The 27,838-nt window shown below is 48.6% G+C and overlaps 1 protein-coding gene across 3 annotated transcripts; it reads right to left on the minus strand.

The window, feature by feature from the left end:
- Window positions 1–352: 352 nt before the first annotated feature.
- HAO2 (hydroxyacid oxidase 2) lies at window positions 353–27,838 on the minus strand. Of its 3 annotated transcripts, none has more exons than XM_075262537.1 (8): window positions 27,677–27,838; window positions 3,591–3,743; window positions 3,351–3,502; window positions 1,890–2,173; window positions 1,504–1,722; window positions 1,080–1,238; window positions 924–993; window positions 353–809 (listed from the first exon to the last, which is right to left on the minus strand). In XM_075262537.1, the coding sequence occupies exons 2-8, from the start codon at window positions 3,719–3,721 to the stop codon at window positions 754–756; spliced, it is 1,071 nt and encodes a 356-aa protein (XP_075118638.1). In that variant the 5' UTR covers window positions 3,722–3,743; window positions 27,677–27,838; the 3' UTR covers window positions 353–753. The 3 variants fall into 3 exon arrangements, with proteins under 3 accessions (XP_075118638.1, XP_075118639.1, XP_075118637.1); XM_075262538.1 differs by lacking the exon at window positions 27,677–27,838 and adding an exon at window positions 4,928–4,958; XM_075262536.1 differs by lacking the exon at window positions 27,677–27,838 and adding an exon at window positions 4,311–4,365.

Raw genomic sequence — 27,838 nt, forward strand, 5'->3', positions numbered from 1 at the left:
AGTCAGTCATTACCCCATTGTGTCTATCTTAGTTTTCCTCTGGGGATGTTCTAGTCAGTCATTGTCCCGTAGCATCTCAGGTTGTTCTAGAGTCGATCATTACCCCATCATGTCTATTGTGGTTTTCCTCTCAGGATGTTCTAGAGTAAATCATTGCCCCATAGTATTTCAGACTGTTCTAGAGTCAGTCATTACCCAATCATGTCTATTTTAGTTTTCATCTCAGGATGTTCTAGAGTCAGTCATTGTCCTGTAACATCTCAGAATGTTCTAGAGTCGATCACTGCCCCATAGTGTCTATCATGGTTTCCCTGCGGTAATGAAGATTCACTATAGTAACATTCGCCACCTCCGCTTGTCTCGTTTATTTCATGATTTTGCAGTTCCAGACGTTGCCTCTGAGTATTATATAAGGTAAAATCATTAAGTGTGACCTAGAACCCGATAGTGGCGCCTCCCTGGGTGAGGTGACAGCTCCACAGCAGATATGGGGGGGATCTCCAGGTAATGAATGATCTGTGGTGGGTCCATCGGTCGAGAACTGAACTAGACATGGAGAATGAGGACAGTATATGATCCGTCTACTCATGTTCTAGGTAGTCATAAAACCACAAGGATCACTGCACACTTCTCAGATTATATACAGTTCATTTAATGGGGGGCTCAGAGGCGCGGTCATCGTCTTATTCATCTTTCTTCCAGCATCTTGAGGGTTACGTAGATCTCAGATCTTAGCTCTTCCTTATGAGGACTTCAGAGTTTAGAGGAATGGATGAGGTTTCGGTTGATTTCAGAAACATTTCGGCACCCTGAGGAGCAGAAGAGAAGAGTCAGTGTATAGGGTTACGTTCCGGTAATCCCAGGAGTCCAGATAATTTGCTAATCCAGGATTACAGTAAATCGGCCTAGTGGTGGATTCTCACCGGACAGCGCCATGGACAGACGGAATTCATCGGTCAGGATCTGCAGCACGCCCCGGACGCCTTCTTCTCCCTGATTTAGGACAGAGACGGGTGTAAGAGACGGGGTCGGGGCTTAGTGATTGCACCCCAATATCTCATCTATGAAAACGCCCTTACCTTGTATGCCAGACCCCAGACAATGGGGCGCCCAATGAACACGCACTTGGCTCCCAGAGCCAGCGCCTTCAGGACATCGCTCCCCGTCCGGATCCCTCCATCTATATACACCTCAATCCGACCCTGCACTGCATCCACAATCTCAGACAGGGCATCAATCTGTGGACATACAATCTGAGCACAAGCAAGACACTGACAGAGCAGAGCTGCAGGGTAAAGCATTGGGGATAGGCTGTTCTAAAAGCGAGAGCACGTGAGAGATGACAGTGACTTCTGACTATGTCACGTTTCAGTAAACAATGCAGCTCTTAAATAGTTAACTGTATTCTAAAAGAGCAGAGCTGCAGAGTAAATCATTACAAAGAGTCAATAGTACCTGATAACTAGGGTCACCCTATGATATAGATTGTACATGAGTACATACCGTGGCTAGTTCCCCGTCCAGCTGGCGCCCCCCATGGTTGGAGACGATGATGCCCTGCACACCATGCTCTACTGCCAGCTCCGCATCCTCCTTGGTCAGGATTCCCTTGATGATGATCGGCAGATGGGTCAGACTCTTCAGCCAATAAATGTCTTTCCAACTAATGGACGGGTCCAGGGTGTTGGCCGGGACCCCATAATTATCGGGGCCACAATGTTCCTACAGAAAGCAAGGAAGACGCCAGAGAAGGTTATAGGATGACCACAAATCCTGAAATTCAGGAAAACTATAATAAAAACCACTAGACACCAGGGAAGATGTAATAAAAGTCACAAACCTCACAAGACACCAGGGAGATTCTTATAACAATAAGCAACTGCTCTTACCTCAAAAACTCCCTCAAAGTTTTTAACTTTAAGGTGAGGAGGAAGTCGAAAGTTATTGCGGATGTCGCTTCTCCTCTTGCCAGTATATGGAACGTCCACGGTAAGAACCAGAGCCTTGAAGCCCAGCGCCTCCACCCGGTGCAACAGCTGCTCAGACAGTTTACGGTCCCGATATACGTACAACTGGAACCAGCGGAAACCATCAGGAGCGGCCGCCACTATCTCCTCCACAGAACAGGTAGAGTAGGTGCTGGCCACATAGCAGAGATTCAGAGTCTCTGCCGCTGCCAAAAATATCAGAAAAACATTGAGATTAGGGCAAGAAAAAAAAGTAACCTCTTCACTACCCTAGACCACCAGGACTGTACTTAGCTGGTATAACCTGAGGATCTCCTGTATATAATTATATATGTACAGCCGGTATAACCTGGGTATATACTGTATATAATTATATATATACATCCAGGGCTTTTTTTTCTTTGAACCAGCGCAGGAGAGCTGGTCATCACGCCGCCTATGCTGATACGCAGACGTCTGACAGGAGAAGAGGATGCAGCATCAGCATCGAGGTCGGTAAGTATAATAACCTTATGTTTCTTTGTTTTATAATAAGCCATTACCTGCTGGAGTATCTCCCAGCAGGTAGCGGCCTATTTACCAACCTCCCCGAACCTGCTCACTGCCGCCCCCGCTTCCCCTTGTACTATAGGCCGCTGCGGGCGGTAGTGAATAGGCCCGGGCCGCGATCCCACTTCCACTATTATTATACTCAGGGGTCTTTTCAGACGTCACGTGGTCTGGGATATTACCATATAGTCCAAAGCCTGTGCTAGCAGTACCATATAGGCCTGAAGCCTGTGCTAGTAGTAATAACCTGTTACTGCTAGCACAGGCTTTGGGCCTGTATAGTAACAGGCTATTACTACTAGCTTAGGCTTTGGGCCTATATGGTAATATCCCAGTCCACGTGACGTCTGAAAAGACCCCTGAGTATAATAATAGCTCATGGGTGGGCAACTGTGGGGCATAATAGAGCTTGAAGGGTCCACTGTGGCCCCTGTAACCTCTATTATGCCCCACAATCTATTGTGCCACTGTGGGGCATAATATAGACTGCTGTGTGATATATATATATATATATATATATACACATATATGGGTTGGATGCGCGGAGAAGTGTAGAGTCAAAGATGTCTGTGTTTCAAACTTTAGAGTCAAGTGACAGCTGAAAGAAGTGGTCATGACGGTCCAAAGGGAAGAGACGGTAAATGTGGGAATATGTCCCCCGTGAGTATTGCTGCATCGTATTTATTGTAATGTTACCGCTAGCACCACCACACTCGCCCCGGGAGGGGGGGGGGGGCGTCTTTTCAGCGTCCGCCTCAGGCAGCAGAGAGGCTAGGTTCACCACTGGAGCCACCTATATATTTAGGGCCCTGTTGATTATAGCGCCCCTCTTACCTCTGGCCGTACTCATCTCACCGTCGGGCCAGGCTAAGCAGTGGAAGGCTGTTGGTGCTATACCGATAGGACAATTGATCTCAGTTCCCAGGACCGTAGTTTTGGTGTCGGTCACGGACACATCTCGCAGCATCCGGGGCCTCAGTCGTATCCTGCCAGCACAATATATCAGTGACAAATCATGGCAGCCATTAACCAGCTTTCACTGAGCACTGACAACCTCTAGATATTTGTGGTTACCTTTTGAAGGCCAGTAAGTTGTCATCCCGGGTGCAGCAGTCGTCGGCTCCTGCGGCATAATACTCCCAGGTGGCTTTAGGTAAATGATCTTTGGCATAAGCTTCATAGTCCGACAGGCAAATGAGGGACATCTCGGCATCCCCCTGCCCCGACCTGCAGAGAGAGAGGAGGAAGGGTTATACAGGAGAGTGCCGCCCTATAGGCAGCCATGTGTAATGACAGCACAGAGAATAGATAAGAGTAAATGAAATCTCATTCTCTTTACTGTGTAAGGGGATTCAGCTTACACGGTTGGGGAACGGCAATGACACAGCTCAGAAAGGCAGTGGGTTTAAAATCCAGGGGTGTTTTATTCAGAAAAAACACCAAACAAAAGAAAACCTAGGTCTGTCTGGCCTCAGCTATACACTTGGCGTACCTGACTAACCTAGTGCAGGACGAGACACATCAGCAGAAATAGCAGCAAAACGTCACAAGCTGTGCCAGGAGTGTTTCCCTCTCACACTCTCTGCCAAAACTGTCAGCCCTTCCTTTTATTTCTAGGCTTCCTTCCCCCGTAACATATCAGGAAGCCTCACCTGTGAGTACCTTGGACCAGGTAACACCCCGCCCAGTACTTTACCACAACTGCTACTGTAAAACTAGACTTTTGTTGCAGATTTTGAGCCAATGTCAGGAGAGGCTTAACTGGGATATCCATAAATAATATTTTCTAGTCACCCAGTGTGTGCGGTCCGGTCGGCTGCCATCTTGTTGATGAATTTCTCACCAGAATCTCTTCCACCCAGGCTGCTGACTGGGCCTCAGCGGTCCCTGACGTCAGTGAGAAGAGCAGAAGACAGTGGGGAGCATGCCGGAGCCCAGGAGAGGGGAGTACCTCCGTTATGTCTGTCCATTCAGTATATTAGAAGCTCCAGTTTGTTTTTGTTCAGTGCAAACGAAACCACAGTGTGAACAGCCCAACATACTCATACTGTAAAAGGGCGTGGCCTAAATAATTGCCAATAATCGCAGTAAAATGCAGATTAATTGCAATGATTGAGGATACAATTGTAACCAGCTCTGTAAGTACCAGCGACCGGCGCTGTATAATACTGGGCAGCACATCCAATTACACTAGGTCACTAGGCTGTCACAAGGTTTCAGCATTTGGGGCCCCAATTTTAATTTTACCTGGGGCCCCATCTTGTCTAAAACCAGCCAGCAGCTGTCAGTATATCTGGTATATAGAGCCAGGAGCTGTCAGTATACACGGTATATAGAGCCAGCAGCTGTCAGTATACACGGTATATAGAGCCAGGAGCTGTCAGTGTACACAGATCCCCCTTCCCCCTTACTTTTTGGTATCTCCTCTCCTGCTCCGTCCTCTTCTCCTGGCCACTACTGCTTGGTGTTCTCTTATCTTCTGCTGACAGGAGAGGTGGGAGGTGACCGGACCCCCCTTCCCCCTCCCCTCCATATACACAGCACTGTACATGATTACACAAACCCAGTGCACCTTGACCTGGAGCTACATAACTACATTATACTATTATGGTCACCATTACAGCTCACACTGGAGTGCTCATCCAGCTTTTCTGGGGTCCTGAACCGCGTACCTGACTGCTTAGGTCTCCACCTGCAACACTACAACCAACACCAGCATTACTTATCAGTAACATTCGGAAGCCGAGAATAATTCCCATAGTTGAGGGTTTGTTACAATTGTATCAAGTCTATACAATAAACAACCTGGGCTCTGGATACAAAGTAATAGTACAGGGGACAAGGAACAAACCATCAGCTGTGCGAGCTGTACCAGGTACCTGGTAAGTATTATCTAATACTCCAGTCACTTCTAGAGCTGCAGTCAGAATTCTCTTATTGTTTTCCTGGCTACAGGACTCTCTTACATTGCTTTGTAGGAGATGTAGTGTGTACAGCCAGTGTTACACCATAGCCCGGAACAGCTACACCAATGGGATTCCCATGTCATCTCAGCTCTGGATGTGACCGGAGAATAAAATAGTAGCAGCAGGATAGTGTCTGCATCTCTGGCTGTGACTGAAGTATAAGATATGACATGACGATCTCTGCAAATTGTGGCCACTACAGCCGGGACATAGCCTCAGGGGTCTCCCCCGGACCCCAGTCAGCTCATTTGAGGTGTTCCCCACCCTCCCCGTGGTGACCAGCCCGGGGACTTTGTCTGCGGCCTACCTCTTCAGTGGCGTGGCGTCGCCATCTTGGACGTGCGGCCTCCTCCTGCACCGCCGCGGCATCTCTCCCGGACCTCCTGTTGCTCCTGCGGCCCATTCCGAGTGGATCGACGTGGACGGCTGTCGGCGAGTCTGTCCTGTCCTGCGGTGCGGCTGGAGCGGGCATCCCGGATCTCCTGTTCCTGTCATCCTGCGGCCGCACGCCATCTTTGTACGCGGCCTCTCCAGCGCTGCGGCCTGCTCAGCGCCCCGCGTCGCCACCGGGACATCCCCGCTGCCTCCTCTGCAACCTTCCTTCTCTCCACCTCCAGAGACTCCTAGGGCCGCTCAGTTCTGCTGAGGCCTTTACAGTGAACAGCACCTGAGGCCTGTACTGGAAGAGGCGGGCCTCCTGAGACGCTGACCCACGTGGGATTCGGGGAGCAGCAGCGGACTCCTGGATCTCCTTCCTGGACTTTTCCCCTGCCGGCGGTGAGTTCCTCCTGGTGTGGCTTGACTCCTTGGGCACTACTGACCCGTCCCTATTGGCCCTTACACCCCCCCAGGCAGACTTCCCAGCCGAAACACCCATTGGAGTGGTTATTAGTGGTCCCTGGACTCCCCCCCCCCAACCCCCGGCACTATAGCAGAGTGGAGTACTGGCCTGCTGCTGCCTGTTCCGCTGGGCCTGTCTGCTGCTTTTGTGACCCTGCCTGCCTGCTGCTGCCTGTTCCGCTGGGCCTGTCGGCTGCATTTGTGACCCTGCCTGTTAGAGTGTCTCCTCCTAGCCTCTTGGACAATTCCTCCTGGCAGTTGGCCCTCACTCCTCATTGATCCCGCACCTCCTATAGGTCTTGCAGATGGCTATGTGTAACTGCTTCATGTGAGACCAGGAAGTTCCACGAGTGTACCCTTACTATATCTTCTAGTCTGGCATCCCCGTGCCATGTCCAAGAGACGTCCTAACAAATCTTCTGCTCTCCACCGCACACCGAGCCGGTCGCTGACATGCTCGCCAACTATTTCTAGCTATCTTTCTCGAGCTGTTGCTTCTGCCACTTCCTCCGATACTGAAGATCTAGCACCTCCATCCTCTGCACTGCCCCTGGCACGGCCCACGCTCTCCTCTTCAACGATGGATCCTGCTCTGTGTGTTCCACTTCTGGTCCAGTCCACTCTCTCGCCTCAATGTTCAGCGGCTCCAGTTGTCTCAGCGGACTTTCAGATGCTCAGGGACCTTATCCAGGCTCTTCCTACTAAACAAGACTTGGATGATGTGGTCTCTCGCCTGGAGCAGTCACACGCTCAAGCTCTGGCGGCTGTCAGGGCGGACGTCTCCCATCTTACTACTAGAGCTGATACTACTGACCAATCATTGTGCGCTTTGGCGCAACGTGTATCCGCTGTTGAGAATAACCAGTCCCGTTCCGAAGCCCATTTGCAAAACATTGCTCTCCTCCTCGACGATCAGGAGAATCGTGGTTGCAGAAACAACATCCGCCTGCGTGGCATTCCGGAGAGAGGCCCACGTGATGACCTACATGACATAGTGTCCATCATCTTTAACATTGTCACACAGTGCCCTGTGGATGCCTCCTATATGTTTGACAGGGTGCATCGGGTACAGCGTTCTGGCCCGGTAGACCCGGATAATCCCAGAGATGTCCTTTGCAGGCTTCATTATTACTCCGAGAAGGAGCATATCCTCAGATGCGCTTGGTCTATGGGACCCCTGCAGTTCGAAGACGTCGCTGTCAAGCTCCTCCCGGATGTGTCATCCCGCACTCTGGCCATGCGGCGCTCTCTCCAGCCTATCTTGGCCCTTGTTAAGGACAGTGGCGGTTCCTACCGTTGGGGTCACCCGTTCCACCTTATTGCCCGTAAAGGCTCCTCTTTTGTCTTGGTCCGCTCCCCAGCTGACTTACCGGATCTGTTTGCTCTTCTGGATGTGGCTCCTGTATCTGTCCCGAACTGGCTTGCCTTGGATGTTTCTCGACCCCCGTCGACCCGGCGTAGGAGGGGATCCAGACGCACCTCACCGGCTCCTCCTCTGGAGAGACCTCGGAGAAGCCTCTCCCCTCTATGTCTCTCTGTGGTTGATCTACCTGCACCTCCGTTGAGCCAGCCTGATTTGTCCCGCCAACTCCCTAATGAGGCGTGACGTCCTGTGTCGTTGCTCTGTTTGACTGTTTACTTGTAGGGCAGGCCGCTGCTTTACCTCAGCGCAGTGGTCTCACTCTAAGCCGTGGGGGACTGTTCCAGATGTATGCCGTTTATTTTGTCAGTTACTCTCCCGTCAGCTTTCAGTGTTTTTTCTTTTGGGGTCTGTTGCAGAGTTCCTTTGAATCCGTTTATACTGACAGCCCCCACTGTTTTCTATTACTGCTGTAGCTAGTGATGTTGGGTTCCTGCTCTATTTTGGTGGGTGGTTTTGAATTAGCGTTATTTGGGTTACTTGCACTGTACTCGTTGTTTAGTTTGCCTATGCCCTTGTTCAGTTTTCTGCACCAGCTTTCTACTTATTCTTTGCATCTTCTCTTTCTCCCCTCCCCTCGGGTTCCTGGGGGGTGGGGCACGGGTTCTCACTTCTGGTACACTCGTGGAGCCCACGGGCTCATTTCCCAGTTTCTGTTATTCCTGTCTCTCTCCTTCCTGTATCCCTTGTTAAATTCTGTGCCCCTCCCGTTTTTTATTTTTCTCTAGCTAGGGGTACTTAGATTTGTTCTACTTTTCTCTTCCATTTCTTGAACTCCTTTCCGCTTCCTCCTTTTCTTCCTCGTCCTTTCCCTCTCTTCTCTTCCCTCGTACTTACCTCTCCCTCTTCTTCCTCCTCTCACCTCCCCCCCCTCCCCCCCTTTTTTTTTTCTCCTCCTCCCCTTTAGGAAGCGAGCGGGGAAGACCCCCCCCCCCTGTTTCCATTATGCCGCCTGATCGGCTGTCCTCCATTTCGGTGGGCTCTCTCAATGTGCGGGGCCTCCACAGCCCGGAGAAGCGTTCCGTTCTCTTCAACTTGCTCAAAGGTAAGCGTCTTCATGTGGTGCTCCTGCAGGAAACCCATTATTGCTCTAGTAGACCGTTTAATCTGACAAATGCGTGGTTTCCTCATGCTTATCATAGCTCCTCGCCTGACCCTAGATCCAGAGGGACTAGTATTTTGATTTCTCGCTCCCTTTCGTGGGAACACCTGGAGACTTGCACGGACTCTAAGGGGAGACTCGTTATGCTCAAGGGCCGTATTTCTTCCCAACTCTTTACTTTTGCTTCATTGTATCTGCCTAACTCTGGGCACGGTAGGGCCCTCAGCTCCTACCTTGAGATGTTGGACGACTTCGCAGAGGGTTTCCTGGTAGCAGGGGGTGACCTTAACCTGGTCCTTGATCCTTCGGTGGATTCCTCCACGGGCCTCTCTTCTCATTCTTACTCGCTTCTTCGGGGAATTAAGAGGGACATTCATGCCCATCGGCTTGTTGACTCCTGGAGACTGCTTCATCCCACAGACCGAGACTACTCTTATTTCTCCCCAATGCATAACCGCTACTCTCGCATCGACTACCTTTTTATCCGGCACCAACACCTTCACTCTCTGTTGTCAGCATCAATTGACAACATCACATTCTCAGACCATGCGTTGATCACGCTCTCGGTCTCTTTATCCTCCCCCATTCCGTTTCAGCGGCAGTGGAAGCTTAATGTTTCGTTGCTTGAGGATGTGGCGGTTCTGACTGACGTTAAAACCCAGTTGGAGGAATACTTTGTGAGGGAAGAGTCATCAGGGGTTGATCCGTCAGTTGTGTGGGAGGCGCACAAATGTTTGGTCCGTGGAATTCTGATACAGCATGGTTCCCGCCTGAAAAGAGAGCGTCAAGCTCATGTTGACTTTCTGCTTCAACGGATCCGCACTTTGGAGCTTCTGCACAAGCGACAGCTCACCGCCGATGTGTATGCTCAACTGGCTAGTGCCAGGGAGGAGTTGCGCACGTTGGTACTTGACAAGGCTAAGAGGACTTTGGCTAAGTGTAGACGGCACTTTTACGAATACGGCAATAAGTGCGGGCGTTCGCTTGCCAGGGCCCTGCGAGTTCAGTGGTCTTCCACGTATGTTCCATGTGTGCGTTCCACTCAGGGACCCCGGGTGCATTTGCCTCTGGAAGTGGCAGCGGCGTTCCGAGATTACTACGCCTCCTTATACTCGGTTGATCCTGGTTCCTCTTCGGTCCCTGAATCCGAGTTTCGTGATAACATCCGTGCCTACCTCTCTTCTTCGGGCCTCCCTTCGCTGTCCCCAGAGGATTTGGAGTCCCTGGAATCCTCCATCGGGGAGGAAGAGATCTCTCAGGCGATTTCTAATATGGCCTCAGGCAAAGCTCCAGGCCCTGATGGCCTCCCTCTTGTCTATTATAAAAAGCTCGGCCCTGAACTTAAACCTCGATTGCTTCAACTCTTTAACTCCGTTGCCGGTGGTTCGGCCTTATGTCACGATTCCCTGCGGGTGCACATTACAGTCATTCCCAAGCCGGGCAAGGATCCCCTCCTCTGCCCGAGCTATCGCCCCATTTCTTTGATCAATGTTGATCTAAAAATTTTGGCCAAGATCCTTTCCTCACGCTTGTCCCCTCTTTTGGGTGACATCATCCACCCGGACCAGGCTGGTTTCATGCCCGGCCGTGAGGCTCGAGACAATACCACGAAGGCCATTAACCTCATCCATGGGGCCAGGTTATCGAACTCTCCTCTTGTGCTTCTTTCCACGGACGCCGAGAAGGCCTTCGATAGGGTCAACTGGGGCTTTATGGAGGAAACCTTGCTCCATATCGACCTCTGGGATCGTATGATGAAGTGGATCCTGGCCTTGTACTCTTTCCCTTCGGCCATGGTCAGAGTGAATGGGTTACTTTCCGATCCTTTTCCTATACTTAATGGCACCAGGCAGGGCTGCCCCCTGTCGCCCCTTATTTTTGTTCTGACTCTGGAACCCTTCCTTCGGCATGTCAGGGCTAACCCACAGATTTCAGGTGTTGCTCATTCCTCACTGATCTACAAGGTGGCGGCCTATGCGGACGATTTATTGTTCTTTCTCTCTTCTCCTCATCTCTCTTTGCCGGCCTTAATGTCTGCTTTCCAGGAGTACTCGGTGCTGTCCAATTTCAAAATAAATTTCTCGAAGTCTGAGATTCTTAATGTCTCTCTCCCCACCCATCAGGTTGATTCCTTGAGTCGCTCTCTTCATTTCCGTTGGGCACCTTCCTCCCTTAAATACTTGGGGATCTACCTTACTCCAGACCCGAAAGATTTGTTTAGTTGCAATTTTCCCCCATTACTTGCTTCCATCAGGGCTGATTGTTCCAGGTGGTCCTTGAACGCTTTTACTTGGTTCGGGAGATGCGCCATTTTTAAGATGAACATTCTCCCACGTCTTCTCTACCTCATGCAGGCTTTGCCCATTCATGTCCCAACTTCCTTTCTCCGGTCCCTTACATCTGTTCAACTGAACTTCATTTGGTCAGGTAGACCGGCCAGAGTGGGCAAGGCCCTCCTTTTTCGCCCCAAGGACTGTGGCGGTTTGTCTCTCCCAGATATGCATTCGTATTATTTGGCCACTCACCTGACGCGAGTTGTTGATTGGTGCAGACACGATTCGTCCAAACCTTGGGTGTATATCGAACAGGCGTTTTCCACGGTCCCGTTGCAGGCGGCTCCCTGGTTGTCTTCTTCCTTTCTCTCGTCCGACCCTTCGGGTCTGCTCCAGAGGTCTCATCTGGTCCACCTTCCTTCCTGGAAATTCATCCTTTTACCCTGTATTGGGTAACCCTGGCTTTTCTCCGGGACTTGTTGATCGTGTTTTCCGCAACTGGCGTCGCCTGGGGATCCATCGCGTATGCCACTTCCGCAGTGACACGGGCTGGCGTACTTCGCCGGGCCCCCGAGCCCCTCCTGACTTGCCCCCTTTGGATGCGTGGCGGGAGATGCAACTCCGTCACTTCCTGGCTTCTCTTCCCGACCCCTCGGAGTTCCGCTCTGAACCTAAGTCCTTGGAGAGGATTTTAGTTGGGGATGGCCCCCTTCGTCATTCTCTCTCGCTCACCTATCGACTCTTAATAGAGCCTCCGGATGACTTTGTGCCCCCATTTATGTTGAAATGGGAAGGTGACTTGTCTCTTTCTCTTTCCCGGGATCAGAGACGACGAATTTTTCGCCTTTCCCACTCCACCTCGATCAGCTCCCGCTACCAGGAGGCTAGTTATAAACTTTTGTCACGGTGGTACAGGGTCCCTACGAGGTTACACGCTATTTTCCCTCAGGTGTCTCCTTTGTGTTGGAGATGTGGTCAAGAAGACGGTGACATGCTTCATATCTTCTGGTCCTGTCCTGCTCTGTCCTCCTTTTGGGATGGAGTCAAATGTGTCACCCTGCAACTCACCAATACCCCCAACCACTTGGGTCCGGCCCTGTTTCTCCTGAATCATTGCGAGTCCTCGGTGAAAGTATATAAACGTTCTCTGCTTCGCTTCTTGGTCCTCGCTGCCCGAGCGTGTATCCCGCTCTTCTGGAAGCGTGTAGAAGCCCCTCCTCTATCCCTCTGGATTTCCAAGGTCAATGAGATTATGCGGATGGAAGAACTTACCTCTTTCCTGCAGGACTCGACTGATGCTTACCTCAAGACCTGGTTTTACTGGTTCCAGTTTCAGGGTACCGGAGAGTATCGGACGCTCCTGGGTTCTGGTCCTCTCTCATAGAACCTTCACTTTATCTGCAGATCTCGCTGGTACTTGGGTTTTCGGGTTTGTCTTCTGCTCGCTCCCGTCCCCCCTTCCTACCCCCCCCCCTTCCCCCCCTCCTCTCTCTCTTTCTTTTCTCTCTCTTCTTCTCTTCTCCCCCTCTCTTTTCTCTCCCCTCTTTCTTTTCTACTCTCTTGCCATGGTTTGTTACTCTTTTTCTTTTCTCCCTCTTCATCCTTTAATCTGCCTTACTTGGTTTGTCCAGGGATTCTCCCTGATGATTCCGTGTTGTTCGGTGTTTTTTCTTTTTTAGCTGTTATTTGTCATTTTGCTTTGGTATATTGTCTTTGTACATCTTTGGGCGCTGGTTGGCCCTGATGTTCGCTGTTTTTGTGTGTTATAAAAACTTGCAATAAAAACTTTGAATTAAAAAAAAAAAAAAAGATATGACGTGACTGCAGCTCTGGGTGTGACTGGAGTATAAGATGTATGTGGTATGACAGAATTTGGGATCAGTACATGATCAGTGAGGCGCGCTGTACAGATATAACCTGTGATACAGATAATACAGATTAATCATTCACCTTCTCCCTCTTGCAGCTTTATGAGTAATACAGAAGCTTTAGCCTGCAAGAGAGATCTCTGATCTGTGTGGTTAATATACAGAGTGTCGGGCTTGTTACATACCCACAAGGCAGGGGGTCATTAGAGATGCGGTGTGTATACTGCCCTCTACATCAGCTCACATCTATATCCAGCGCTAGATGAGGTATGTACATAAGTATTCACCCCCTTCTATATGAAAGTGAGTGTAAGTAATGACGTCCTGCTACATGGAAGTGTGGATAAAAAAAATTGCACAACCACTAGGCCACTAGGGGGCGGTGGTGTTACAGGACTGGACAATCCAGTGGACACTGGGTCCCAGGTCTCACTCTCCTGCTCCGGATTCAATCCTGCCCTCTACGCCCTGATACAGGAACTGCAGCTCTTACTATGGATGGTCAGTGACCAGTGATACAGAGCAGTAACAACACTCAGCAATGGCTCCTCAGCCTGTACAGGGGGGTCTCCCTCTCCTCACATAGAATATGATGGTGGCCGTCACCGTGACCTGTCCAGGTTGTGGTATAGCCACTGGCGAGGAATCAGGATGGTCCAAATTAGGCAAGGAGGCAATCACAATGGCAACAGAGAGGATAAAGAGGTATGGCTGCCATTGCAGAGTAGTAGTCCTGGAGAAACCACCATCAAGTGAGGAGAGGGAGACTCCCCTGTACAGGCTGCAGGCCAAGAGTCCTCAGTGAGTGTGGAATCATCCACATTAAGGACTTCAGTAAATCTGTTTGTATCAGAACGGGGTTGTCGTTCCTGAGTCCTTACCTGAGCGTAACAACTTGGCTTAGAGGTAAAAATGGACGCAGAAGGGACGGTCACCCTCCCAAAGTGAGACACCAACGACAGCGTCTTTCCAAGCAGGGACACTGGCGTCAACTACTCTCAAGAGTGGCTCGACATCTACCACAATGCCGGAGGGCGCACTAGTGAGTCTCCTTCCGAAGTTTGAGGGCTCTAGTTTGTTACTAGAGAACTGGAAAGAGAGGCTGGAGTCAGCGGTGAGGCTGCACATCGCTGATCTGACAGCAGAGCTGGCCCCTGAGTGTGCCCAGAAAGAGAAGCCCAGAAAGATGGCCATGCTGCAACTGGCCGACCAGAAGGAGACGTTCCACCAGATCCTGCCGGAAGACGTGTATGGTGGTGTGTCTATAGAACCTGATGTAAGGAAGAAATGACCGGATCTTCTGGCTATGCAGCTTGGGATAAATGTGGGGTCCTGGCCAATACAGCGATGAGGGGCCAAATCCTTATGGATCTAGATGGTAAAAAGGACCCTGAGAGAAAAGTTGAAGTTGGAGTTATAGAATTAGTTTGATCAGTTACGCAAGAAACCATTTCCCTAGAAAAAGGATTAGGTGGAGATCTTGTCAGTGACCCCTCCTGTGAATGAGGCTCCTCTAAAAAAGGGCCCCTAGAGGTGAGGTCTATAGAGGGGCTGCTCAAGGAGCTCAGAGTAATGCAATACCCAGAGAGCTGAGCCGGCACAGGCCAGAAGACTTGGTAGGAGGCCTCACCCTGCTGATGGAGAAAGTTGGGCATGTCACCAGGAGCAACCTCTGGCCAGGGATTGTCCCCTCCAGGTAGATGACATTCTGCTGGAAACTAGGGCTGCCTATGGTAGAGGGGCAAATCACAGGAAGTATAAATCCCAGTCTCCAAGTAGTCCATCAGGTGGTGTGGGCCAGAATAGATGGAATGGATATACCAATCGCAGGTGGTCCTACAGGGCTTTCCCATATTTTACTCTTCAGCCAAACCCTTGGGGAGCGCCCCGTGGATGAACCTGAAAGCGGCCAATAATTTCCCTATCCGAATGGTCTGGGTTCAGACACTGAAGTGTGGGGCCCTATATCAGGAGATCAGGACACGTCCTTTATGATGATTTATGGAGGATGGCTCTGTGGTTTTGTGTGGACTACTGCTGCCGGCACGGTGTGTGAAACATACCTGCTTGTCCACCTTGAAAATTTTTTAGTGGTTCTGGGCAGGCCTCAGTATTCTCTACAGATCTAGCCAGCAGGTACTGGCAACCGCCTGGGGATGGGAAGGAATATGAGTAAAAAGGTTCAATCACTCTGATGGGGCTGTTGGCAATTCTGCAGAAGCCCTTTGGGATGGACATTCCCCTGGTCACCTTCTGGAGTGTTATGGAGCTGTCTCTGGAGAGCCAGACCACAAGTACATACAAGGGCATCCTGATTTACCTAGATTTTTTTGTCCATAGTAGATGAGCACCTAGAGCGAGTCCTGAAACCCCACAAGTGTCACCTCTTCATGAGAGTGTTGACCACCTGGGACATGCAGCAGTCAAGAAAGAGGTCCAGCCCATGGATCTGAAAATTCAGAGCAATATAGCCCTATGTCTGGAGTAAAGTAAGTTGTGGCATCAGAAGTGGCTCATCGTCTGAGAAGGGATCCTCAGAACCAAATGACCAGTGGTGGTACCCACATGTGAAATGAGCAGACTAAGGCCTCGTTCACCAGCTGAGTTGGTATTCCGTTCGGGGGATCCCCATGCGGACTCCCCGAACGGATTACCAAACGCAGATGTGAACCAGGCATTACAAACTAAGACGAAGACAAGATCTTCTCCTGGGCCAGTGCTCCTACTATCACCCCAGCCGAAGAGTCTGAACTGAACCAGGCACCCAATCCTACAAGGGTCCTCATGGATGAAGGGTGCGGGATTCCCCCAGTTGTGATACCCACGGCTGCACTCTCAAAAGACAGCAAATCGTAGACTGGTTTCTCAGAGGAGGACAAGTGTGGGTCTGCAACACCTGAAGGGCCAACCTCTCTCTCCGACACTCTCAACAAACCAAGTATAGCTGGTATGAAGGGAGGGCAGAGGTCATGCCCTGGCCCACTATGGGGTGCTGGTCTCAAAGGTTTTGGCAATTAAAGTGGTGCTGGTTCTGTGAAGGACAAGCCCGAGAAGGATCCTACATGATCCCAGGGTAGGTGGGTGGTTGGCAAACTGACAAGAGACAAAGAGGACATATTGGCTGGTTGTGGATCGGGGCCAGAGACCTGCCAGGATAGTGGGGCTGGATGAAGTGGCATAACCCAGAGAGGCCGAGATACCCAAGTAGAGGCATCAGAAGGTCCATACAAAGCAAGGCAGCCATTGTAACCGCAGAGGAGTTGTCTGTAGAAACCACCAACATCATCCATGTGAGGGGAGGGAGACTCTCTGCTACAGGTCTGAGACTAAAACTGAGGAGGAGACATCACTGAGAATTGTCACTGCAAGACGGGAGATCATTAACCACAACAAGCCACAGATAATGTGATATACACCACAGACATCAAACATCTACTGCTCTCTGGTATCAGCCATGTCAGGAGAGGAGATGCCGACTGTAGGACAGGGGAATACAATCTATTACTATCTGTTATCTGCCATGTCAGGAGAGGAGAGGCCGACTGTAGGACAGGAGAATACAATCTATTACTATCTGTTATCAGCCATGTCAGGAGAGGAGAGGCCGACTGTAGGACAGGGGAATACAATCTATTACTATCTGTTATCAGCCATGTCAGGAGAGGAGAGGCCGACTGTAGGACAGGGGAATACAATCTATTACTATCTGTTATCAGCCATGTCAGGAGAGGAGAGGCCGACTGTAGGACAGGGAATACAATCTATTACTATCTGTTATCAGCCATGTCAGGAGAGGAGAGGCTGACTGTAGGACAGGGGAATACAATCTATTACTATCTGTTATCAGCCATGTCAGGAGGGGAGAGGCCGACTGTAGGACAGGGGAATACAATCTATTACTATCTGTTATCAGCCATCTCAGGAGGGGAGAGGCCGACTGTAGGACAGGGGAATACAATGTATTACTGTCTGTTATCAGCCATGTCAGGAGAGGCCGACTGTAAGACAGGGGAATACAATCTATTACTATCTGTTATCAGCCATGTCAGGAGGGGAGAGGCTGACTGCAGGACAGGAGAATACAATCTATTACTATCTGTTATCAACCATGTCAGGAGAGGAGAGGCCGACTGTAGGACAGGGGAATACAATCTATTACTGTCTGTTATCAGCCATGTCAGGAGAGGCCGACTGTAGGACAGGGGAATACAATCTATTACTATCTGTTATCAGCCATGTCAGGAGAGGAGAGGCCGACTGTAGGACAGGAGAATACAATCTATTACTATCTGTTATCAACCTTGTCAGGAGAGGAGAGGCCGACTGTAGGACAGGAAAATACAATCTATTACTATCTGTTATCAACCATGTCAGGAGAGGAGAGGCCGACTGTAGGACAGGGGAATACAATCTATTACTATCTGGTATCAGCCATGTCAGGAGAGGAGAGGCCGACTGTAGGACAGGAGAATACAATCTATTACTATCTGTTATCAGCCATGTCAGGAGAGGAGATGCCGACTGTAGGACACAGGAATACAATCTATTACTATCTGTTATCAGCCATGTCAGGAAAGGAGAGGCCGACTGTAGGACAGGGGAATACAATCTATTACTATCTGTTATCAGCCATGTCAGGAGAGGAGACGCTGACTGTAGGACAGGAGAATACAATCTATTACTATCTGTTATCAACCATGTCAGGAGAGGAGAGGCCGACTGTAGGACAGGGGAATACAATCTATTACTGTCTGTTATCAGCCATGTCAGGAGAGGAGAGGCCGACTGTAGGACAGGAGAATACAATCTATTACTATCTGTTATCAACCATGTCAGGAGAGGAGAGGCTGACTGTAGGACAGGAGAATACAATCTATTACTATCTGTTATCAACCATGTCAGGAGAGGAGAGGCCGACTGTAGGACAGGGAATACAATCTATTACTATCTGTTATCAGCCATGTCAGGAGAGGAGAGGCCGACTGTAGGACACGGGAATACAATCTATTACTATCTGTTATCAGCCATGTCAGGAGAGGAGACGCTGACTGTAGGACAGGAGAATACAATCTATTACTATCTGGTATCAGCCATGTCAGGAGAGGAGAGGCCGACTGTAGGACAGGGGAATACAATCTATTACTATCTGTTATCAGCCATGTCAGGAGAGGAGAGGCCGACTGTAGGACACGGGAATACAATCTATTACTATCTGTTATCAGCCATGTCAGGAGAGGAGACGCTGACTGTAGGACAGGAGAATACAATCTATTACTATCTGTTATCAACCATGTCAGGAGAGGAGAGGCCGACTGTAGGGCAGGAGAATACAATCTATTACTATCTGTTATCAGCCATGTCAGGAGAGGAGAGGCCGACAGTAGGACAGGGGAATACAATCTATTACTATCTGTTATCAGCCATGTCAGGAGGGGAGAGGCCGACTGTAGGACAGGGGAATACAATCTATTACTGTATGTTATCAGCCATGTCAGGAGAGGAGAGGCCGACTGTAGGACAGGAGAATACAATCTATTACTATCTGTTATCAGCCATGTCAGGAGAGAAGAGGCCGACTGTAGGACAGGGAATACAATCTATTACTATCTGTTATCAACCATGTCAGGAGAGGAGAGGCCGACTGTAGGACAGGGGAATACAATCTATTACTGTATGTTATCAGCCATGTCAGGAGAGGAGAGGCCGACTGTAGGACAGGAGAATACAATCTATTACTATCTGTTATCAGCCATGTCAGGAGAGAAGAGGCCGACTGTAGGACAGGGAATACAATCTATTACTATCTGTTATCAACCATGTCAGGAGAGGAGAGGCCGAATGTAGGACAGGGGAATACAGTCTATTACTATCTGTTATCAGCCATGTCAGGAGAGGAGAGGCCGACTGTAGGACAGGAGAATACAATCTATTACTATCTGTTATCAGCCATGTCAGGAGAGGAGAGGCCGACTGTAGGACAGGAGAATACAATCTATTACTATCTGTTATCAGCCATGTCAGGAGAGGAGAGGCCGACTGTAGGACAGGGGAATACAATCTATTACTATCTGTTATCAGCCATGTCAGGAGGGGAGAGGCCGACTGCAGGACAGGAGAATACAATCTATTACTATCTGTTATCAACCATGTCAGGAGAAGAGAGCCCGACTGTAGGACAGGAGAATACAATCTATTACGATCTGTTATCAACCATGTCAGGAGAGGAGAGGCCGACTGTAGGACAGGGAATACAATCTATTACTATCTGTTATCAGCCATGTCAGGAGAGGAGAGGCCGACTGTAGGACAGGAGAATACAATCTATTACTATCTGTTATCAGCCATGTCAGGAGAGGAGAGGCCGACTGTAGGACAGGGGAATACAATCTATTACTATCTGTTGTCAGCCATGTCAGGAGGGGAGAGGCTGACTGCAGGACAGGAGAATACAATCTATTACTATCTGTTATCAACCATGTCAGGAGAGGAGAGGCCGACTGTAGGACAGGGGAATACAATCTATTACTGTCTGTTATCAACCATGTCAGGAGAGGAGAGGCCGACTGTAGGACAGGAGAATACAATCTATTACTATCTGTTATCAACCATGTCAGGAGAGGAGAGGCCGACTGTAGGACAGGGAATACAATCTATTACTATCTGTTATCAGCCATGTCAGGAGAGGAGAGGCCAACTGTAGGACAGGAGAATACAATCTATTACTATCTGGTATCAGCCATGTCAGGAGAGGAGAGGCCGACTGTAGGACAGGGGAATACAATCTATTACTATCTGTTATCAGCCATGTCAGGAGAGGAGACGCTGACTGTAGGACAGGAGAATACAATCTATTACTATCTGTTATCAACCATGTCAGGAGAGGCCGACTGTAGGACAGGAGAATACAATCTATTACTATCTGTTATCAGCCATGTCAGGAGAGGAGAGGCCGACAGTAGGACAGGGGAATACAATCTATTACTATCTGTTACCAGCCATGTCAGGAGGGGAGAGGCCGACTGTAGGACAGGGGAATACAATCTATTACTATCTGTTATCAGCCATGTCAGGAGGGGAGAGGCCGACTGTAGGACAGGAGAATACAATCTATTACTATCTGTTATCAGGCATGTCAGGAGAGGAGAGGCCGACTGTAGGACCGGGGAATACAATATATTACTATCTGTTATCAGCCATGTCAGGAGAGGAGAGGCCGACTGTAGGACGGGGGAATACAATCTATTACTATCTGTTATCAGCCATGTCAGGAGAGGCCGACTGTAGTACAGGAGAATACAATCTATTACTATCTGTTATCAGCCATGTCAGGAGAGGCCGACTGTAGGACAGGGGAATACAATCTATTACTATCTGTTATCAGCCATGTCAGGAGAGGAGACGCTGACTGTAGGACAGGAGAATACAATCTATTACTATCTGTTATCAACCATGTCAGGAGAGGAGAGGCCGACTGTAGGACAGGAGAATACAATCTATTACTATCTGTTATCAGCCATGTCAGGAGAGGAGAGGCCGACTGTAGGACAGGGGAATACAATCTATTACTATCTGTTATCAGCCATGTCAGGAGAGGAGAGGCCGACTGTAGGACAGGAGAATACAATCTATTACTATCTGTTATCAACCTTGTCAGGAGAGGAGAGGCCGACTGTAGGACAGGAAAATACAATCTATTACTATCTGTTATCAACCATGTCAGGAGAGGAGAGGCCGACTGTAGGACAGAGAATACAATCTATTACTATCTGGTATCAGCCATGTCAGGAGAGGAGAGGCCGACTGTAGGACACAGGAATACAATCTATTACTATCTGTTATCAGCCATGTCAGGAGAGGAGATGCCGACTGTAGGACAGGAGAATACAATCTATTACTATCTGTTATCAACCATGTCAGGAGAGGCCGACTGTAGGACAGGAGAATACAATCTATTACTATCTGTTATCAGCCATGTCAGGAGAGGAGAGGCCGACAGTAGGACAGGGGAATACAATCTATTACTATCTGTTACCAGCCATGTCAGGAGGGGAGAGGCCGACTGTAGGACCGGGGAATACAATCTATTACTATCTGTTATCAGCCATGTCAGGAGAGGAGAGGCCGACTGTAGGACCGGGGAATACAATCTATTACTATCTGTTATCAGCCATGTCAGGAGAGGAGAGGCCGACTGTAGGACGGGGGAATACAATCTATTACTATCTGTTATCAGCCATGTCAGGAGAGGAGACGCTGACTGTAGGACAGGAGAATACAATCTATTACTATCTGTTATCAACCATGTCAGGAGAGGAGAGGCCGACTGTAGGACAGGAGAATACAATCTATTACTATCTGTTATCAGCCATGTCAGGAGAGGAGAGGCCGACTGTAGGACAGGGGAATACAATCTATTACTATCTGTTATCAGCCATGTCAGGAGAGGAGAGGCCGACTGTAGGACAGGAGAATACAATCTATTACTATCTGTTATCAACCTTGTCAGGAGAGGAGAGGCCGACTGTAGGACAGGAAAATACAATCTATTACTATCTGTTATCAACCATGTCAGGAGAGGAGAGGCCGACTGTAGGATAGAGAATACAATCTATTACTATCTGGTATCAGCCATGTCAGGAGAGGAGAGGCCGACTGTAGGACACAGGAATACAATCTATTACTATCTGTTATCAGCCATGTCAGGAGAGGAGATGCCGACTGTAGGACACAGGAATACAATCTATTACTATCTGTTATCAGCCATGTCAGGAAAGGAGAGGCCGACTGTAGGACAGGGGAATACAATCTATTACTATCTGTTATCAGCCATGTCAGGAGAGGAGACGCTGACTGTAGGACAGGAGAATACAATCTATTACTATCTGTTATCAACCATGTCAGGAGAGGAGAGGCCGACTGTAGGACAGGGGAATACAATCTATTACTGTCTGTTATCAGCCATGTCAGGAGAGGAGAGGCCAACTGTAGGACAGGAGAATACAATCTATTACTATATGTTATCAACCATGTCAGGAGAGGAGAGGCCGACTGTAGGACAGGAGAATACAATCTATTACTATCTGTTATCAACCATGTCAGGAGAGGAGAGGCCGACTGTAGGACAGGGAATACAATCTATTACTATCTGTTATCAGCCATGTCAGGAGAGGAGAGGCCGACTGTAGGACACGGGAATACAATCTATTACTATCTGTTATCAGCCATTTCAGGAGAGGAGACGCTGACTGTAGGACAGGAGAATACAATCTACTACTATCTGGTATCAGCCATGTCAGGAGAGGAGAGGCCGACTGTAGGACAGGGGAATACAATCTATTACTATCTGTTATCAGCCATGTCAGGAGAGGAGAGGCCGACTGTAGGACACGGGAATACAATCTATTACTATCTGTTATCAGCCATGTCAGGAGAGGAGACGCTGACTGTACGACAGGAGAATACAATCTATTACTATCTGTTATCAACCATGTCAGGAGAGGAGAGGCCGACTGTAGGACAGGAGAATACAATCTATTACTATCTGTTATCAGCCATGTCAGGAGAGGAGAGGCCGACAGTAGGACAGGGGAATACAATCTATTACTATCTGTTATCAGACATGTCAGGAGAGGAGAAGCCAACTGTAGGACAGGAGAATACAATCTATTACTATCTGTTATCAGCCATGTCAGGAGAGGAGAGGCCGACTGTAGGACAGGGGAATACAATCTATTACTATCTGTTATCAGCCATGTCAGGAGGGGAGAGGCCGACTGTAGGACAGGGGAATACAATCTATTACTGTATGTTATCAGCCATGTCAGGAGAGGAGAGGCCGACTGTAGGACAGGAGAATACAATCTATTACTATCTGTTATCAGCCATGTCAGGAGAGAAGAGGCCGACTGTAGGACAGGGAATACAATCTATTACTATCTGTTATCAACCATGTCAGGAGAGGAGAGGCCGACTGTAGGACAGGGGAATACAATCTATTACTGTATGTTATCAGCCATGTCAGGAGAGGAGAGGCCGACTGTAGGACAGGAGAATACAATCTATTACTATCTGTTATCAGCCATGTCAGGAGAGAAGAGGCCGACTGTAGGACAGGGAATACAATCTATTACTATCTGTTATCAACCATGTCAGGAGAGGAGAGGCCGACTGTAGGACAGGGGAATACAGTCTATTACTATCTGTTATCAGCCATGTCAGGAGAGGAGAGGCCGACTGTAGGACAGGAGAATACAATCTATTACTATCTGTTATCAGCCATGTCAGGAGAGGAGAGGCCGACTGTAGGACAGGAGAATTCAATCTATTACTATCTGTTATCAGCCATGTCAGGAGAGGAGAGGCCGACTGTAGGACAGGGGAATACAATCTATTACTATCTGTTATCAACCATGTCAGGAGAAGAGAGGCCGACTGTAGGACAGGAGAATACAATCTATTACGATCTGTTATCAACCATGTCAGGAGAGGAGAGGCCGACTGTAGGACAGGGAATACAATCTATTACTATCTGTTATCAGCCATGTCAGGAGAGGAGAGGCCGACTGTAGGACAGGAGAATACAATCTATTACTATCTGTTATCAGCCATGTCAGGAGAGGAGAGGCCGACTGTAGGACAGGGGAATACAATCTATTACTATCTGTTGTCAGCCATGTCAGGAGGGGAGAGGCTGACTGCAGGACAGGAGAATACAATCTATTACTATCTGTTATCAACCATGTCAGGAGAGGAGAGGCCGACTGTAGGACAGGGGAATACAATCTATTACTGTCTGTTATCAACCATGTCAGGAGAGGAGAGGCCGACTGTAGGACAGGAGAATACAATCTATTACTATCTGTTATCAACCATGTCAGGAGAGGAGAGGCCGACTGTAGGACAGGGAATACAATCTATTACTATCTGTTATCAGCCATGTCAGGAGAGGAGAGGCCAACTGTAGGACAGGAGAATACAATCTATTACTATCTGGTATCAGCCATGTCAGGAGAGCAGAGGCCGACTGTAGGACAGGGGAATACAATCTATTACTATCTGGTATCAGCCATGTCAGGAGAGGAGAGGCCGACTGTAGGACAGGGGAATACAATCTATTACTATCTGTTATCAGCCATGTCAGGAGAGGAGACGCTGACTGTAGGACAGGAGAATACAATCTATTACTATCTGTTATCAACCATGTCAGGAGAGGCCGACTGTAGGACAGGAGAATACAATCTATTACTATCTGTTATCAGCCATGTCAGGAGAGGAGAGGCCGACTGTAGGACAGGGGAATACAATCTATTACTATCTGTTACCAGCCATGTCAGGAGGGGAGAGGCCGACTGTAGGACAGGGGAATACAATCTATTACTATCTGTTATCAGCCATGTCAGGAGGGGAGAGGCCGACTGTAGGACAGGAGAATACAATCTATTACTATCTGTTATCAGGCATGTCAGGAGAGGAGAGGCCGACTGTAGGACCGGGGAATACAATCTATTACTATCTGTTATCAGCCATGTCAGGAGAGGAGAGGCCGACTGTAGGACGGGGGAATACAATCTATTACTATCTGTTATCAGCCATGTCAGGAGAGGCCGACTGTAGTACAGGAGAATACAATCTATTACTATCTGTTATCAGCCATGTCAGGAGAGGAGAGGCCGACTGTAGGACAGGGGAATACAATCTATTACTATCTGTTATCAGCCATGTCAGGAGAGGAGACGCTGACTGTAGGACAGGAGAATACAATCTATTACTATCTGTTATCAACCATGTCAGGAGAGGAGAGGCCGACTGTAGGACAGGAGAATACAATCTATTACTATCTGTTATCAACCAAGTCAGGAGAGGAGAGGCCGACTGTAGGACAGGGGAATACAATCTATTACTATCTGTTATCAGCCATGTCAGGAGAGGAGAGGCCGACTGTAGGACAGGAGAATACAATCTATTACTATCTGTTATCAGCCATGTCAGGAGAGGAGAGGCCGACAGTAGGACAGGGGAATACAATCTATTACTATCTGTTATCAGCCATGTCAGGAGAGGAGAGGCCGACTGTAGGACAGGGAATACAATCTATTACTATCTGTTATCAGCCATGTCAGGAGAGGAGAGGCCGACTGTAGGACAGGGGAATACAATCTATTACTATCTGTTATCAGCCATGTCAGGAGAGGAGAGGCCGACTGTAGGACTGGAGAATACAATCTATTACTATCTGTTATCAGCCATGTCAGGAGAGAAGAGGCCGACTGTAGGACAGGGAATACAATCTATTACTATCTGTTATCAACCATGTCAGGAGAGGAGAGGCCGACTGTAGGACAGGGGAATACAATCTATTACTATCTGTTATCAGCCATGTCAGGAGGGGAGAGGCCGACTGCAGGACAGGAGAATACAATCTATTACTATCTGTTATCAACCATGTCAGGAGAGGAGAGGCCGACTGTAGGACAGGGGAATACAATCTATTACTATCTGTTATCAGCCATGTCAGGAGGGGAGAGGCCGACTGCAGGACAGGAGAATACAATCTATTACTATCTGTTATCAACCATGTCAGGAGAGGAGAGGCCGACTGTAGGACAGGAGAATACAATCTATTACGATCTGTTATCAACCATGTCAGGAGAGGAGAGGCCGACTGTAGGACAGGGGAATACAATCTATTACTATTTGTTATCAGCCATGTCAGGAGAGGAGAGGCCAACTGTAGGACAGGAGAATACAATCTATTACTATCTGTTATCAACCATGTCAGGAGAGGAGAGGCCGACTGTAGGACAGGAGAATACCATCTATTACTATCTGTTATCAACCATGTCAGGAGAGGAGAGGCCGACTGTAGGACAGGGAATACAATCTATTACTATCTGTTATCAGCCATGTCAGGAGAGGAGAGGCCGACTGTAGGACAGGGGAATACAATCTATTACTATCTGGTATCAGCCATGTCAGGAGAGGAGATGCCGACTGTAGGACAGGAGAATACAATCTATTACTATCTGTTATCAGCTATGTCAGGAGAAGAGAGGCCGACTGTAGGACAAGAGAATACAATCTATTACTATCTGTTATCAGCCATGTCAGGAGAGGAGAGGCCGACTGTAGGACAGGGGAATACAATCTATTACTATCTGTTATCAGCCATGTCAGGAGAGGAGAGGCCGACTGTAGGACAGGGGAATACAATCTATTACTATCTGTTATCAGCCATGTCAGGAGGGGAGAGGCCGACTGCAGGACAGGAGAATACAATCTATTACTATCTGTTATCAACCATGTCAGGAGAGGAGAGGCCGACTGTAGGACAGGGGAATACAATCTATTACTTTCTGTTATCAGCCATGTCAGGAGAGGAGAGGCCAACTGTAGGACAGGAGAATACAATCTATTACTATCTGTTATCAACCATGTCAGGAGAGGAGAGGCCGACTGTAGGACAGGAGAATACAATCTATTACTATCTGTTATCAACCATGTCAGGAGAGGAGAGGCCGACTGTAGGACAGGGAATACAATCTATTACTATCTGTTATCAGCCATGTCAGGAGAGGAGAAGCCGACTGTAGGACAGGAGAATACAATCTATTACTATCTGTTATCAGCTATGTCAGGAGAAGAGAGGCCAACTGTAGGACAGGAGAATACAACCTATTACTATCTGTTATCAGCCATGTCAGGAGAGGAGAGGCCGACTGTAGGACAGGGGAATACAATCTATTACTATCTGTTATCTGCCATGTCAGGAGAGGAGAGGCCGACTGTAGGACAGGGGAATACAATCTATTACTATCTGTTATCAGCCATGTCAGGAGAGGAGAGGCCTACTGTAGGACAGGAGAATACAATCTATTACTATCTGTTATCAGCCATGTCAGGAGAGGAGAGGCCGACTGTAGGACAGGAGAATACAATCTATTACTATCTGTTATCAGCTATGTCAGGAGAAGAGAGGCCGACTGTAGGACAGGAGAATACAATCTATTACTATCTGTTATCAGCCATGTCAGGAGAGGAGAGGCCGACTGTAGGACAGGGGAATACAATCTATTACTATCTGTTATCTGCCATGTCAGGAGAGGAGAGGCCGACTGTAGGACAGGGGAATACAATCTATTACTATCTGTTATCAGCCATGTCAGGAGAGGAGAGGCCTACTGTAGGACAGGAGAATACAATCTATTACTATCTGTTATCAGCCATGTCAGGAGAGGCCGACTGTAGGACAGGAGAATACAATCTATTACTATCTGTTATCAGCCGTGTCAGGAGAGGAGAGGCCGACTGTAGGACAGGAGAATACACTCTATTACTATCTGTTATCAGGCATTCTATAGTACTAATATAAGCTCCAGAGACATATACACCATATATATGACAGCCGCTCCTCTTACAACACTGCTGCACTACTATAAGCTCTGGGGGTGAGTGGCCCTTTAAGGCCTGGCTCAGATTCTGGCTCACTATAGTGTTTTATAACACTGATGGACAGGCGGACGGTGACATAAGAGGTAGCAGTGACAGTGACATCGGCTCCAGCAAACAATGACAATGACCCCACACAGTATAGTAGGGTGATGTCCCTTTAAGAGATTTGCAGAGCTAGCAGTCTGAAGCCTTTGCCCCCTTTGGTAGCCCCTGGCATGGCGCACAGACACACGTGTCACTTACCTGTATATAGGCTCTGGATCCAGCAAGACCGGCTGCAGGAGAGGGGCCCCTGTACCCCCTCTCTGTCCAAAGTACAAGACACGACGCCTTCCACCGGCCAATCAAGTCCAATAAAAACACAGCTCTACGCCGTCAGCCGCCGCGTGTCGTTTTTTTTTCACA

This window comes from Leptodactylus fuscus, chromosome 2 (genome assembly GCF_031893055.1).
Source record: "Leptodactylus fuscus isolate aLepFus1 chromosome 2, aLepFus1.hap2, whole genome shotgun sequence".
Lineage (NCBI taxonomy): Eukaryota > Metazoa > Chordata > Amphibia > Anura > Leptodactylidae > Leptodactylus > Leptodactylus fuscus.